The following is a 16,193-nucleotide window of genomic DNA, read 5'->3' as shown; positions in this document are numbered from 1 at the left end:
TCCAGTTTTGTGTCCACAGGACAGTGAAAAGACCTTAGAATTCCTAATAATTTCCCCGTCCTTCCTCCCCCCGGTTTTAGCTAATCCCTTTCTTTAACTACCATCTTTTCTCGTCTTGTTTTTCGGTGTTTTCCCTTCTAACCACGCGGTGGTGCTGCAGTTAAAAATACCAAGGCGATAACACAAACAGCAGCACCTGACCATGGGATGGACCGAGAGCTGGGTGAGGGCCAGAAGCATATAGATGGTGAAGTGTGAGTTCATGATGAGAAAACAAGAGCAGCAGCCAACAGGCCTCAGATTCTGGCGGCAACTACAGCTCTGACCGAGCCCTGACAGAGCAGCTTGCACTTCTTAAAAAATTAGGGTTGCCACTCTGGCTACCCGGTGGCCCTGAAGCTAGCTTTTCAAGAGCCCTATCAGTGACTTGTCAGGAGACCACGCGCTGCTCCTCGCTGCAATAACGGCAGCTAGTGATATCAACTATCAACTCCACCACCCCGCACCAGCTCGCAAAGGTTTCAGCCCAGCATAATCCAAATATAGGCACTCTGGGGCTAACAGCTGTCACCCAACAAGTCCCAATCCAGATCTGACCACAGACAGGCCGTTAATTTTAATGAGCATCTCAGAACCCTGCCCAGTTGTTCAGCCTCAGTTCAAGCCAGTGCAAAGGGAACGTGTGGAAACGAGCTCTGCCGCCCACGTCAGCCTGGGCAGCGTGTCCCTGAGCAGCCCAGAAGGGAGATGGCACAGAGTCCCAAACACAAACCAGTTCCTCAGCCACCTTGGAATTTTTTTCCTGATTGTTAGCAAGACTCAGGAGCACAGATTCCTCACGGAAGGACTGAGAAACAAGGTAAAAGTTACTATAACTCATGTCCAACCCCCGCGCCTTTGAGATTGAGGATGATATGCTGAGCCATACACCCATTCAACAGGGAGCTCCAACTCCTCATGCTCCAGATCACACATCTCCAGAGCGGTTGTCCAGAGAAGGATCACTCACACCACTAAAAACCTCAGAGTTCCAAGACTATAGAGAGCATGGCTCTGAGCTCCTGGGGCACTGGGGATCAAGGACTGTCTGCATTCTCTCAGGTTCAGGTATTTCTTACAGAGCAGCCTGCAGGACTACAACCAGAGCCTCTGCTAGGAGGTTCCTTAGATAAGAATGACAAGGCATAACTCTGCCTCCTCCCATAATATTTGGGTTCAAAATATCCACAAAGCACTTGCTCTCATTCAGCTCCCTGCTTCCTACTTTTTGCTGTGATGCCTGAAAAATATTCACTAACAGCTGGGACTGTGGTCCTTTTCAATTTCCCTCCAGCTGCCCTCACAGCGCATGGTCCTTTTCAATTTCCCTCCAGCTGCCCTGAAGGGAAAATACGCTGCTCACAGCGCGTGTCCAAGGGCAGCCAGTCCTTCTATGCCCCAGGAAGGTTTTACTGACCTTAAGAGCCTCTGAGAGACCCTTACTGGAGAACAAGCATTGCTTGAGGATACAAGGTAGAGAAAGAGAGCAATTCTCTCATTTCCAGAGGATTTTTCTCTGCCCACAGACAATCCCTTGGGAATTAAAATGTTCTTCAGTGCCCTGGTTTTTCCGTCAGCCAAAGCCATGCAGCCATGCCCCAGTGAAAGCAGAGGGAGGACAGAGCTCCATGCACACATGGCAAAGCTGCTGGTCCTGTGTGTTACTTACATCTGAAAAGCAACAGTCTCACGAGGACAGAGCTCCATGCACACATGGCAAAGTTGCTGGTCCTGCGTGCTACTTACATCTGAAAAGCAACAATCTCACCCTGCAGGTTCTGGGAGATACCATTTGTGTTAGTTAATAAAGTTTTGGATGCTCTAGAAATCCCTGTGCCCATGCACAAGTCAAATGCATCGCTGCAGCTGTGAAAAACAGCCTAAAAGCTCCAGCTTCACTCAGGCAGGAGGGATATTTGCTTGGGCAAAGCAGAACTTGGTGGAAAAAAACCCCACATTATTAAAGGAAAAGTTAACCTAGAACCCTCCTTGGGGGAAAGGGGCAGGCAATGGTCAAGCGGCCAAAGAAAACGAGGATAAACTATTGCCAAGCAGGATTTAGAGATGATTTAGACTATCTGGAGGAACAACTAAGCCAGGCCAAGCAGGGTGGTGGGGTACAATCAAGGCAGGCAGAAAAGCGAAGTGATCCCTGAGGCTGATTTAAGCAGAGGAATGGCCAGCCTGGGCTGGAGGAGAGGCCGGGGAGCGGGTTAGAGCCAGGCTGGGTCCGAGCCAGCCAGCAACAGCCATACTCACTCAGGCACTGCAGACCACTTTTATTCACAAGGGGTTTGGCACACAGGGAGCAGCTGGTGCAACTGGAGAAAACCCCTGGCACGAGCTGGTGCCCATTGATCTCTTTCCATCTCTCTTTTGGCTCCTTTGTCTCTTTCTCCTTCTCTCTCTCTTTTGGCTGCTCTTTGTTCTTACCCTGGAGGGAGAGAAAAAAAACACAGCTCCGTTACCGGCCTCCCGCTGCCCACACATTCCTTTCCCCACTGGTAAAAACAAGAAAGCTGATGTGCAGCAGGCACCTTTGTGCCCTGAACCTTCGGGATGGTAGTGCTTTTCCCAAATCCCTTCCTAAGGCTCGGGCCAGTCCCTCTAGGGCCAGTTGTGCCTGATGAAGGGCAGGACACAGCACTGCAGCACGTGTCTGTGCTTCTGCAGGCTCTCCTCCTTGCCACAGCGGGGGATCCAGGCAGTCATCCAGCCAAAACACTGTCTCCTGGGCTGCACAATCTGTGCCAAGGCATCGAGAGAGCAGCCAGAAGGTGCCCTGGAGCAAGGTGGGCTCAAAGTCAGGGATGGCTGCGTCCAGGGATTGCGTTAGGGGTCACAGTGTGTCTTCTGACCAATATAGAGGCCTCACATCCAAAAGCAATCCAACTAACTGGTCCCTGGGCTCAGATCCCCTTTTCTACTTGAAGAATTCAATATTTCCTTCCACAAATTCAGCATCTCCTCCTCACCTTATCCTTCTGCCAGGACCCAGTGACTCGGCTCCGCAGGGAACTCAGGCGTCGCATCACCTTTGTGCCTTTCTCTGCTTTATCAGTCTTTCCACTGTCCTCATTTCTGAAAGAAGACCAAAACCATCTTAACTAAGGGGAGATTAACTGGTGAAGCACATTTTGGGGGAGATCACTGATGAAGTTAATCTCAAGTGTTACTTTAGGACCCCATCTCTGAGCTTTCCGTCTCCTGGAGGATCTGGTTCGGCATCAGTCATGTTATTTATTAATGGGACACTTGCAAATAAGGAGATGAACTTCCAAATTGTCTGTGCAAGTTCTGGCTGTGTCTGTGGTTTTGTTCAGCACAACGAGGCACCGATCCTGGCCTGAACCACTGCAGGTAGCAGTGTCCTGCACACAGGATTCGCAGGGCAGTAGAGCTTAGATGGAGGGGGGCTCGAAATCAGTTGCACACAGGATTCGCAGGGCAGTAGAGCTTACATGGAGGAGGGGGGCTCAAAATCAGTCCGCTCTGGGAGCACAAAGTGTGTGGGCAACCACCTGGCTCACTTACTCGTTGGACAGGAACTCAAACCAGGTGAGGTTCTGCTGGGAAGAATCGCTGCCTTCTGGCACACAAACTCCCTGCTTCGCCCTGTGCAGGAAAAAGACTTCAGACACTCAGCAAAGAACACAAGAGGGAACTTCTGGGTCAGCGGAAAAGCCCATTTTTGGAGATGGGCCCAAACTTGTTTAGAGTTAGAGAAGAGGCACAGGAATTGCCACTTCTCTGTGCAATTCTACCCTGGTTTCACTGGGAAAATACAGAGATTCTGGCACGCTGGAGATTTGCAGTTCAGGGGACCAAGTGTCACTTGCCAGGTGGGTCCTGGGCAGACCCGTGACATCCCCACCCACATCCCTCTCCCACACACACTTACCCATGATATTGTTTCAGCTCCTGAAGTACCTGCTGGACAATTAGCCTACCAGGGATGGGGCAAAAGAAAAGCAAGGGATTAGAAAATTGTCTTTGCAAAGATATTCTGCACCCCACAAAGCATCAGGCGCTGGCTTACAACCAACTGCTCAGCTGTGCCCCAGCATGGAGTGGGATCTCCTTTGCTATTGCATCTCCAGTAGCTCAGATAGACTGAAGAATCTCTGCCATCTCAAAACAGCCAGGACTGACAATACCTACACGTGGTCTGGGGACACGTGGTCCTTCTCCAGCATCTCCAGAGCAGGGGGTTCAACACCTGGAACACAAACCACTCTCAGCAGGGATCCTGCTTTGCCTTTGCAGAGCACCTTGTTGCAAGCTGTGAGACTGAACCCCACTGGTCTTGCTGGGCTCCCACTCTGCCTTTAGTGGGGAGGGAGAAGTTAGGGAGGAAAAGGCTACACGACATTTCTGCGAGGGAGGTGAAGGCTACAGCACTTTTCTGTGTTACCCCTCCCTTTCCCAGTCTGTATGACATCAACTTCTGAGGGTCCTGCTTGCAGCCAGAGGGTAGGAGCTGGTACACCCCAGAGACCCTTCCCGTGACAGCCAGCTTCCCCTCCACCTCCCAGGCTGTGCCCTTAACATGTCTTGACAGTTTGCTCTGGGGCAGTCCTCACAGGTGGGAGAGCTTAGCAGATTCCAGCAGCACAGAAAAGGCCAAAATTAAGTTTACAGGAGCTGAGTTGCCTCTGGTTTTCTGTTAGCCAGGATCAGACTCAAAGTCAGCTTGACTTTTTATTTCAGGAGCTCCTGGGACCGTGTGGAAGGGAAGGGCAGGGGATGTCTAGCCTTGCAGGGGCTACATCTCCAGTTTTAATCAGAAACACCTTGAACTCATGTAATGCCATATATATATAGTCTATACCAACCTTCCACGGCTGGAAGAGAAGTGTCAAAACTGCAGGGTATCTGAGGGGAGGCAACTGTCTCACAGGCTGATGGGACAGACTTTGACCTCAGTCTCTTCCCATTGCTGCCACGTTCCTGCAGAAGGAAAAAAAATCATGGAAATCTTTGGTCCTTTGTGCACCAAGGGAGCTTCCACTGGGGCACAGCATGGCTGGCAGGGCAGGAATCTTGAGTTAGGTTAAGATCATCCCTACTTTCCTGCAGCCTCTTGCCCTCCATGCCCACCCTGGCAGCCCCAGGGCGGGTTCCCTTGCTGCCTGGCTTGATACCTGTGGTCTCTCAGGATTAGATCCAGACCCCAGATATCACTGGGAACAAACTGATTCCTCAGCCATTCCCTCTCTTGTTTTGTTGGGGTTATGGTGACAGGACACCATAAAGCCCAGCTGTTGGTTGACTTCAGGTGTGGGCTCCAGGGAGGCTGGAGCAAGTGCCATTTGGGGCTAAAACCTTCTCAGGAAATTTAGAGGATACATAGCACTGTGATACAATTGTCCTTTTAATATTAATTGAATCCAAAGAAACTCCCCAGAGGAAAGCAGTGTGAAATGGGGAGGTGACCCTGCTGTCTTCGACTCCCTGATTGTAGAAAAGATGGAGCCAGACTTTTCTTAGAGGGGCACAGTGACAGGACAAGAAGCAACGGGCACAGGTTGCAGCAAGGGTAATTCCAACAAATTTATGGGAAAAGAGGGCTGAGCCATCAGCCAGCTCCCAGGGCCTTTATCCTGCAAGAAGTAGCAGTTTGTCTCAGAGCAGAGAAATCCCATCCTTGCTGAGGTTCCTCAGACGTCTGGGCATACCTGGTTCAAGGCTGGCATCGAAGGAGTCCAGCCTGCAGCCTGACACTCACGTGTGTCACCTGCACCCCCAGCTGGCCCCACTGCCAATATGTGCACGGCCCTTGCACACTCACCGCCTCCTCCGAGCCGGGGCTGACAGTGAGGTTGGGGTGCAATGGCTCTATCTCCACTTTGATCACCATGCCACCCCCTCGCCAGCTTTCCAGTTCCCCTTTGGGCAGCTGAAGGGACACACGAGGCGGCGGGCAGGACTGGCTCCCCTTCTCCACATCCTCCTGCTCTGGGTCGCTGCCCATCTCTGTGGTATCCAGGCTGAACCTAATTCAAGGAAGAGGAACAAAGCAATTCAGCAGACCCATCTCATTGTGCCAGGCACGGCACAGCCCCTGCAATGTCCTGGCCATGGGTGGACAATCCTACAGAGCTCATGCAACTGGGATGAGGAGGGTCACCACAGCAGGCACGTGGAAAAGGGAACGTTGGGAGGCGTCAGCCCAGACACCAAGTCTTGAGCCTGTTAAAAACAGCTTCTCTGGCTGCCATCAGCCAGACCACGAGCTCCTTGGTCACCCGGGATGTTTGGTGCTGGACCTCTCGCTGATCTCTTAGCAACCCCTGAGACTGTGCAGCCACCCAGACAGCAGCCTGCCTGGCCTGCGTGAGAGCTGCTGCCCTGCTAGCAGGGCATTTAGAAATGGCATTTAGAAATGGCAGATGTTGTCGTTTATCGAATCATCACTGTGGCATCAGGTCATAAATCCCTCTCCCACCGGGGCCCGGCTTCGAGGAAGGAAAAAGAAATCCTTTTCTGGGAAACGAGGGGTGGACCAGCTCCCCCAGTGCCCCACGGTTTCCCGAACACCAAGTGCTGTTGCAGTGCCAGCAACATGGGAGAGAAATGATGGATAGGGCTCAGTGGAAAATCTTACTCTCTGCATGGGTTCTGTCTGCAGATCACTGTCACTTCATTCCTGCTGCCAGAGACAGGCTTCAGGAAGCATTTGCTTAGGGGACAGCGGGGTGTATTCCCCTCCCATGGCCCCGTGCTCACACGTGTTTAATCACCCAGAGAGGGGACCAAGTCCCTGACACTGACACTGTGCCACCATTGCCCGTGTGCTGTTACACAGCACAAACTGTGAATGATCCACAGCACACGCAACAACACTTGGTCTGAGAACCAAGCCTGAGCTTGACAAAGAAACGCCAAGATTTCAGGCTGAGATAATTTTAGGGTACCTTATAAGGAGGAGAGATAAAAATAGTTCTTGCTGGCTTACACCTAACTCCCAGTCATCTGGGAGATCAATACGTTTGTCAGCAGGGAGAGCGTGCTCGTAGCATGGAACCCAAGGCATTTGTGTGGCAGGAGAACAGCACGGCCTGGAAACTGCTCCTGGGCCAGAGCTCAGCATCAGGCTACAAAATACACTGTCCTCTGCAGCCACGTGGAGGACAAAGGGCTGGAGGACACGGCGGTGATTGCAGGCACAGATCCCACCAAGCCGACTGACAGAAGAAAAAGGATTTGACAGAGCTCTCTTGATCCCTCTGGGTGGGCAAAGTGGCCTTTGAGCCAGAGGATGGAGGCATCGGGGCTGTTCAAGGTTCCCTCAAGACAGAGAAAGCTCTCCCTAGATGAGAGATCCTCCTCCCAGCCCCAAGACCAGGAAAAGAGAGTCTTCCTGCTGCCAAGGAGATATTAAAGCCTCTTGCTGCTCTAGCATCTGTTCCTCCACGTCCCACCCAACAGGAGCAGTAGGCGTCCAGCTGCTTTGGCAGAAGCTGACAAGGGAGGAGACCACCCAGCAGCAGCTGGAGCTCAGGGCAGTGTGATTGCTCCAGCCTCACGCAGCATCGTTGTGCCATACACATCAAATATTGCTCATGGTCCTGCTTTACCTGCGCTTGCAGTCCACGGGTGACAAAGGGCTCTCCCAGCTGTGCCTCCGAGAGGTAGACATGGATCTCACCAGCGTGGGGAAGAAGTCTTTGGCCTCCTGCAGGTCCAGCTCTTTGTCTGCCTCTGCAGGACACTCAGAAGTGCTGGTACCATCTTCTGGCACCGTTGCGCAGGAGCAAACGTGGCCTTTGTTCAGAAAGCGGCAGTCGGCCTCGCCGTAACGTACCGAGGAGGAAACAGGGTTGGAAAAAGCAACATCCACAGACATTTTGCTCAGAGCCCTTGGTCTCTCCTCCAATAAGCGGACAGCAGACACAGCCTGCGCTGCTTGTTCTGGCTGCGCTGCCGCCTCTGGTGCTGTTTTGGCAACTGGTGGGCTCAGGAGTCCCAGGTCTCTGTAATACTCCGACCCGTGGAGAGCAGAGTCTGAGAGGAGATCCTCTGTGCTGCTGTGCATGTCTGCTGCTGGGACATCCAACTCCATGGAAGATGAGTCCTCCTGCAAAGGCAACCACAGCTGAGCCTGAGCACACAAATCCCATCTGAGAGCCTTCTGTCCATCCTGCAAAGGGGACACCTCCTGTGTGGAGCTGCTTTTCCTTCCCTCCGCATGGCCAACAGCCCACCTGCAGGTAGAGGGGCCAGGCCTGCAGCTGAGCTTCTCAAACCTGACTTTCTAGTAACAGCACCCTCCTACTGCACCTCGCAGCCAGACCTGCCCCAACCCCACCATCTCAGCTTCCTCTTGTCCCTGAGGTCTCTCTCTCCTTTATTCCCCCCTATCGCCAACACAAAGCACAGAGGTGGGATTTTTCCAAGCAGCAAAAGCAATATCATCTTGTATTCCTTGATAATCTGGATCAGTATCCCTTTCCCCCATCCTTATTCCACCCCAGTCCCTCTGAACATGCTGCTGACCACCAGTTTGCCAACCCTGGCTCCTGCTGCATGTGGTGGTAGCAGAGGCAAAGAGGACACTTGCCTTTTCTTCAGCCATACTGGTGCAGAAGGTGTCATCCTCAGCTATCAGGGACGGGAGGAAGCTTTTGGGGTTGGGATACTCCAAAGCAGGGTTGCTGTGGTCAGTGAATTCCCGTAAGCGTGGCTTGCAGTCGGATCCTGCAAGACAGAGAAGGTCACAGCACATCAGCAGACGGCCAGGAGGGATGTAAAACCAGCCACACACAGAGAGGTGACATTAGGCATCACCAAAATGCTCCTCATGGCCCTCTGCTCCCTTGCCCCTTGCAGACAGGCACTGCCAGGAGACCTCAGGACCCCAGCAGCCTTGATCCTGTTGGAACCCCATGTAGGGGTGCCCTAACAGCAGAAACCTTTTTCTTTGATCCATGGCATGTGCAAGGGCAGAGACCAGGCTTGCACCATCCAGCCAGACCCTCGTAGGACACCCTACAGCCATAGGCTGTTTCCTCAGCTCGACAGAAGAGCTAAGCACATTTTGAAGCCTGTTATTGACATTATGGACATTTAAAGCAGGAATCTATGAAAAAAACCACTGACTGATTTTATTTTCATCCTTAAGGAGTAAAAGATGCCACTGGGAGGCCAAATTGGAAGTGCATTAGTGACTCCAGACAGCACTGAACGTGCAGAGAAATTGGAGGAGTGGGTATTTCTCCCGGTGCCGGGTCACTCGTGTGGATTTTCCCCGCACAAGAGCGTGAACCTGAGCGTGTGTACACCCGCCCATAACTCATTGAGAAGCAAAAACAAGGTCTGGACGTGCTTCGTGGTCCAATAGATGGTCCAGCTGACTGAAGCACATTCCTATGCAACGAGACACACTGTAAACCTTCACCACCATCTCTAAACCACGGCGTGACTCACGGAGACCTTTTATTCCTTTGAGATACGTACAGCTGAGGCCGATGGAAAAAAGCCAGGCTGTTGGCTGGAGCCCGGTGGTGGATCTCTGAAGATGCAGAGAACAACAGCAAGAGACTGTAAGTGGCCATATCTATCCAATGGGGGAAAAAAAAAAGGGCAAGAAACTGCTAGAAGCCCATCATAGTCCAGGAAAGCCAAGTATAAAAACATGAATACGAGGAAGATATTGTTAAAAAAACCACACTCTTGGAAACCTTGCATCCCCACTGTGGGTTTTAATGCTCCACAACGTGGCCAGGAGTCGCGTGGTGCCAACTAGGAAAAGGCAGCAAACGTGAGGGAGCCTTTGGAGGTTTGTTCCTTGGACCCAGCTGCACACTCTGCAGATGCCAGATTGTCTGTTTTAAGGAGTGTTTGGTGTGTTTAAATGTGTGCGGTAATTTCAAGTGAGGGTCTATAAATACTATAGAAACAAAGCACTCTGTGAAGGCACTATTTTAATTAAGGGGTTTTTTTAACTCTAAGGGCAGGGAAGATTTGAAACAGGCTTTCCAGTGAGGTTGTAGGATTTACTTTACAAGTCATTTTTTAATTAATAGATACGTTCCTGCCCAGGATGCCCTTGAGCCACAGCTGTAATGCTCTATCTAGAAAACTGGCAGAGGTTTACTGAGCTATTTAACACCACCTTTTGCTTTCCTCAGGTGCACCTGGATTGCCCCTAATCAGCTTGTAATCAAAAAATCAGCGTTTTGAAGTGAATTCTCATCTGAAGCAGCGCAGGTTTTGGCGTGAGCTTGTAGGAAACCAAGCAGCCAAAGATGCCAGGGGGTGGTACAAGCCACTGAACCCCCAAACCAGGCTGGGATGAAGGCTGAGGACCCAAGGGGAGCAACAAGGAAGTGGGGAAGGTCCCAGGGGGACCAGGAGAAATGGTACTTCCCCTCCTACAAGTTCAAGGAAGGGAGGAAAAGGAGATTTTCCTGCCCTCGCCATCCCTTGCAGCAGTGAACTCCCCGCAGAGGAAGCAGCAAAGCCCCGAGGGGCAGCAGGGATGTAGCTGGGGTAGGTGACAAGTGCTGTGGCTTGACAGAGGCCAGAGCTCTGGCCCGCAGGTTTTGCTAAAACAAAGAGGTTTTTTCCTCCCAAGCAGGGTCCGGCCGTCCTGCCAAGGCTACTCTGGGCCAGCACCGGGCTGCGGCTCTGAAGTGGATCCCTGGAAGAGAGTCAGCTCCTCGGAGGCCTGGAAAATATTCCCTGCGCTCTGCCGGTGCCGTGCAGGGCTCAGGCTCAGGATTTGGCCAAGGCAGAGGCTGCAAGTCAACAGAGCCCCTCCAGCCCCACTGAATGACTCGTGTCCTCCTCGGAGACTTCAGACACTGCCGTTCGACACGCGATAAATCAGGTTTGCAGGTTGTGAAGGCGGCGGCAGTAGCTGTCAGGCAGCAGCACACGGGGCTCCCAGCGATGGGGAGACCATTTTAGGCAATGTGTGAGCACCAGAGAGGAGAATTCAGGGCTCCCTGCATCCAACGCCTCGGTCGGTTGGCACCGTGTATAGAGACGAGCGGACACGGGGGAAAAGGGGGGCTGCTGGAGGGGCTGATGGGGGGAAAAATGCTTTCAGGCACTGGGTTCTGGCAGGATGAGGAAGGAAACGTGGAACACACACAGGAGGGAGGCAGCTCCGAGGGGCTGTGAGCATCCCTGTATCCATGATCAACACGGTCACCCATAAATCAGCAATATGGCAAAGCATAAATCAGCAATACGTGCTGGAGCCAGTTTGGAAGGACCTGCACTCTGTCTGGCTGTGGTGAGGTGGGAAGGGGACAGGACATCGTGGCTCCCCGGGCGCTGTCAGACCCCAGCATCCACCACCTTTACTCAGCTGAAGCTGGGGATGGGATGACAAAATGACACTTTCAAGAAGGTACGCTGTTTGCTTTAGGGGAACATTAAGCAGATTAGGCATCGCCGTTGCTTAATTCATCTCTGGCTGGGAACCATAAAAGGTTATTGCTGCAGGGAGCAGCCGCATCAGAGGAATTCCCAGGGCAGAGCTGGGGAGGAAGTGTCACTGCCCGGGCCGGGCAGGTCCCCACACACCAACAGGGCTCTGCTGTGCTTTGCCAGAGCTTCCCAGCAGGAGAAACGTGACAACTCTGGGCTCCTGCGTGGGAAGGAAGGAAGTAGTGTCAGGCGTCCACCCCATGTGACACTCTGGGACAGTCCTGGGGGTTTTGATGCCGTGGGGACAGTGGGATCAGCCAGCTGAGCTGGTTTGTCTTGAGGAAGAACTGCGTGTGAGGCCACCGGGAGCCCAACAAAGATGGAAATACTTCAGTTTCAGACCAAGAGTTGAAACTTCCCTCCTGCAAATGCCTCTGCTGATTTCCCTCCGTCACTGGAGATGCACCCCCAGGTGCCACAGCAGGAGACATCACCAGAGCAACCAGCACTGGAACAAGCTCATCCAGCATGGCCGGTCCTCACCTGCCTGCTCTGCTGCTGGGCACAGGATGCTGCAGGTCACCAAGTGTCCCTGGAGCCAGGCTGGAAACACCAGAGGAGACATGGATGTGAGGTCTCACCATGCAGATCACATCCTCCGAGCGTCAGACACTCCCTGTGGCATTTCCACTGGGGAAAGGCCACACCAAATAAAAAGCACCGGTCAGTTCTGCTGCGTGAAACAATCCCAGGAGGAAGGAAGGAGCAGAGTTTCGGGGCATTTCCCAGCAATCAGGGGGAGAGACTGTTGGGAAACCACGGAGAGCCTCATGGACAAGAAAACAAAAAATATTCAGTCTCCTGCTGGCCCCACACCAGCTGCCCTTTACGTACTGCCCTGCAGGATGCCCAGAGCTGTGGGGTAAAACCTCTAGAAAGCAAATGCTGAACTCTTTGTGCCAAAATGGGATGCAGTGCAGTCCTTTGCCTGGTCTGGGCCCCCCATCGCCGGCCGTTGGCAGCGGTGGGGATTGGCTCATGCGGCCCGGGCTGGAGGAGGGGAGAAGATAAGCTGTCCAACACCGTAACACACTGTACAGAGAGCTGCTGTCTTATCACAGCCTCTGGGGCCTGGGTTTTGGGCACGGAGGGCCAGAGGAGCGGGGAGCCAGCGCGGTCCTCGGCTCAGCTGAGGGGTCTCGGTGGGGCTGGGAGGGATTTGCAGCCCCTCTGGTACTCTCCAAGTCACAAGAGTCACCGTGCAGCTTCCTCCAGTGACTTTACTATACATTACTTATATATATGCACAGACTGGTGCATATATATATACAATATATATAATATATATGTATAACTAGTCCATAACCGCCCCAGCAGGCCCAGCACTGGGGATGCTGGTGTCCTAGCCAGGGCTCTAGGAAGCTGCTTGGGGCTCACAAAAGATCAGAGCCTGCACGACCCAGCCTCCTGCTCAGAATTAACATATATATGCACCAGTCTGTGCATATATATATACACAATATATATAATATATATGTATAACTAGTCCATAACCGCCCCAGCAGGCCCAGCACTGGGGATGCTGGTGTCCTAGCCAGGGCTCTAGAAAGCTGCTTGGGGCTCACAAAAGATCAGAGCCTGCACGACCCAGCCTCCTGCTCAGAATTAACCTTCCTTTGACTGTTCAGTTTGGATCTTGCTCTGCACATCCACATCAGAAGAGAACTCAGGGCAGGGGAATGAGGGAGAAAACGCTGGTGGGTATCGAGAGCCCTAATGCCACAGATAAAGGTTCCTGAAAGCATCAGTGTTTGAAGGCAAGGACGGTAGAGCCCAGCTCCTCCGGGACTGCAAACATCCTGATCCCAAGGGCTCTCACTTCCCTCGGAGTCACGGCGCTGGGTGCAGGAATGACCACTTCACACTGTTCCTGGCATTGCCCATCCCTGCCATCGGACACTGTGAAGCCCAGCTGGTGCCACACAACCCACCACAGCTCACACCGTGCTCTGAATACGGGGGCTCTGCTCCTCAGCCCGCTCGGAAAGACAGGAGGAATCTTTTCCCCAGCATCTGCTCAAACACCCAGCTCAGCCCTGGCCGTGCAGGGACGGCTGTCTGCAAACACCGAGACCTCCACCTCACTGGCAACAGCAAAACAAAGTTATTACAAAACCAGAAGGCTGATATTTAACCCATTTCCCAGCTCCTAAAAGCATGAATGTGCCTTGAAAAGAAGATGAGACAGACGGAAAAGCATTAACTAACACTAACACCATGTCCCCTGCAGCCAGGAACACCTAACACCCAGCTCTGCCCGGGGACCCCGGCGCTGCTCGTCCTGGACAGTCTCTCCTGACCCACCCCACAGCAGCCCAGCTCCTGCCACGCAGCCTCATTACCCCTCAGACAAGGTCATTACCTCGCTTAAAGGACCATCTCTTCTTCCAGCGCTTGGAAAACGACGGCCAGGAGTGGTTGAGCAGGGAGTCTGACATTTGGAAGCCCCGTGGAAGGTAAAACCCCGAGCAGGAGAGGAGAGGAGGGAGCCCGGCAGAGCTCAGCGCGGTCTAAGGCAGCACTGCAGGCTGCAGCCCAGGGGCTGCCAAGGGGGGAGTGGAGAAGCCAAGTGTTTTGTCAGAAGTATCAGCTGATGGAAGCTGTAGCCAGAGAGAAATTCCTGGTCTCTGGCGTTCCCACCTGTGCGATGGGTCAGTGACTTCCTGCAGCTGGGACGGGGGATTAGTGGCAACGAGGGCACACACAGCCCCCAAATGCTGCTGGAGGCTTGCAGGTGGAGGTGGAACCAGAAAACAAGCTGTTAACACACCAGCACCCCCTTCCCCTCTCTGCCAAAACCTCCCTGCTCCATTCACGACCGTCAGCTGGTGGCCTGACAAACCACCACCTTTAAGGTGCTTCTGCAGGGGCAGAACCTTCACCTGGGAAACGCAGGGTAAAAGTTAAGACCACGGGCTTGATGTTTGCCCCGGAGTTAAGACCACAGGCTTGATGTTTGCCCCTTTGGCAACGTTTTCAATCACCAAGTACAACCTCTGCAAGGGAAGGGGCGAGACCCTGAACCACCTGCAACATCAGCATCATCTTGCAGCTCACAGCAAACCCCCACCCCTGGCAAGGACCTTTCTCCAAACCCTTCTCAGCAGGTGGGAGCTATCACCAAACTGCCCCAAGAGACCAAATTCCCCACCCTGAGGTCTCCAAGCCCAGTGCTCCTGATCGGCGCCAGCCCCATCAACTCCAAACTTTGCTCCCAACCCCTCGATGAGGCTGAAGAAGCCATGTTTTACCCCTGGGCAGCTCCTGGGCCAGGCTGAACCTTCTCCCTGCTCTTCAGCTCATGTTTGTGGCCTCGCTGAGCAGAGTCCAGCTGGTTTGGGAATAGCCAACATGGCATGGAGCTGGGCTGGTGTTATGCAAAAGGCAGGTGACGAAGAGCGTTTCCCTCACCCGACCACAAACCCCAAAGCGTCATCTGCCCAACACAACCCTCCCCACATTCCCTCGGCTTCCTCTCCCCGATAACATGGGTGCCCAGCCCTGGAGTGGGCAGTTTGGAGGGGGATTTGGGGGACCCCTCTCGTGCCCGGCTGTGGCAGTGCCAAGGTGTCCTTGCAAACCTCCAGCTGTGGCCCAGCAGGAGCTGAGAGCAGCGCCTGTAGGGTGTTCACCCACCCCAAAGGCGCCCATGGGGACACGCTGTGGGTTAAACCTCGTCTCCTCCTCTTCACTCACAGCAGAGTGAAGCTCCTCACCAGGCTGAAGCTCCCAACCCACATTTGGCCTCCAAGCGTGTGCAGGGGGGGAGGCTGAACAAAGCCCAGAACTTGGACTTTTGGCTTCAAGACAAGCTGCTTCCTCACAAGGCCTTGAGGAAGATGAGTGACAACCCCGTTGTGGGACGGAGCTTGTGTGGAGAGCGACTTACTTACCCTCAGGGCTGGTGGCATCTCCCTGGTGGGTTCCCCGTGCGCGCTCACACCCGACCACCCCGGGCTTCTTCTCCAGCTGCTGGTGCAAAGCAAGAAGTGGAGGCTCATCGGGGAGCGGCGGGTTTGCTCACGGGGGCCTCTGGCTCAACCATCTCACCGCTTCCCCTTTCCGATGGCACAAACAAACCCTCCTCTCCCATGCTGTGTGTCCTCCAGCGCCGGCCCCGCTGCCGCCCCGACGCTCGCCCTCACCCCGCCGGGGGTCAGGACTCTGGAGGGGGGGGGGTCCAGCAGAATCAGCTGGGGCTCAGGGGGGTGGTCGTGCACCCCGAAGCTCCCGGTGTGGGGACCTTTAGAGGAGCTGAAGCAGCGCTGGCTGCGAGGACAGCAATTGCCACAAACTGCTTCCTGTTCCGTTCAGAGAAAAACCGCTCGGTGTGTGCCGTGAGAGCCCGCGGCTCCTTGCACCATCGCTCGTCAGCCTCCTGCCAGGGGCTGCCAGGGCTCCCCTCAACGAGTCACAGAATCACAGAATCTTCTAGGTTGGAAGGGACCTTAAAGATCATCTTGTCCAACCGTCAACCTCACTGACAAAAATAGACACCCACACAACAAACAAGGAGCATCATCACTAAACCAGACCTCCCAGCACTACATCAACCCGGCTTTTGAACACCTCCAGGGATGGGGCCTCAACCCCCTCCCTGGGCAGCCCATTCCAATGGCTGAGAACCCTTTCTGTGAAAAAATTTTTCCTAATATCCAACCTGAACCTCCCCTGGCGCAACTTGAGGCCATTTCCTCTTGTCCTGTCGCCTG

General features: G+C 53.6%; 1 protein-coding gene across 1 annotated transcript in view; it reads right to left on the bottom strand.

The window, feature by feature from the left end:
* Positions 1-13,962, bottom strand: part of ARHGEF18 (Rho/Rac guanine nucleotide exchange factor 18) — a 50,544-nt gene extending 36,582 nt beyond the window's left edge. The window contains exons 1-10 of the mRNA XM_014952858.1: positions 13,844-13,962; positions 8,603-8,739; positions 7,620-8,119; positions 5,831-6,035; positions 4,875-4,989; positions 4,201-4,258; positions 3,941-3,985; positions 3,574-3,654; positions 3,015-3,120; positions 2,299-2,473 (exon numbers count right to left, since the gene is read on the bottom strand). Of these exons, the coding sequence (XP_014808344.1) occupies positions 2,299-2,473; positions 3,015-3,120; positions 3,574-3,654; positions 3,941-3,985; positions 4,201-4,258; positions 4,875-4,989; positions 5,831-6,035; positions 7,620-8,119; positions 8,603-8,739; positions 13,844-13,919 (1,498 nt within the window). The 5' untranslated portion in view covers positions 13,920-13,962. The remainder of the gene's footprint in view (positions 1-2,298; positions 2,474-3,014; positions 3,121-3,573; positions 3,655-3,940; positions 3,986-4,200; positions 4,259-4,874; positions 4,990-5,830; positions 6,036-7,619; positions 8,120-8,602; positions 8,740-13,843) is intronic.
* Between the last annotated feature and the right edge of the window lie 2,231 nt (positions 13,963-16,193).

This window comes from Calidris pugnax, unplaced genomic scaffold, assembly GCF_001431845.1.
Source record: "Calidris pugnax isolate Ruff unplaced genomic scaffold, ASM143184v1 scaffold199, whole genome shotgun sequence".
Classification (NCBI taxonomy): domain Eukaryota; kingdom Metazoa; phylum Chordata; class Aves; order Charadriiformes; family Scolopacidae; genus Calidris; species Calidris pugnax.
This window is presented reverse-complemented; position numbering and strand designations above follow the sequence as displayed.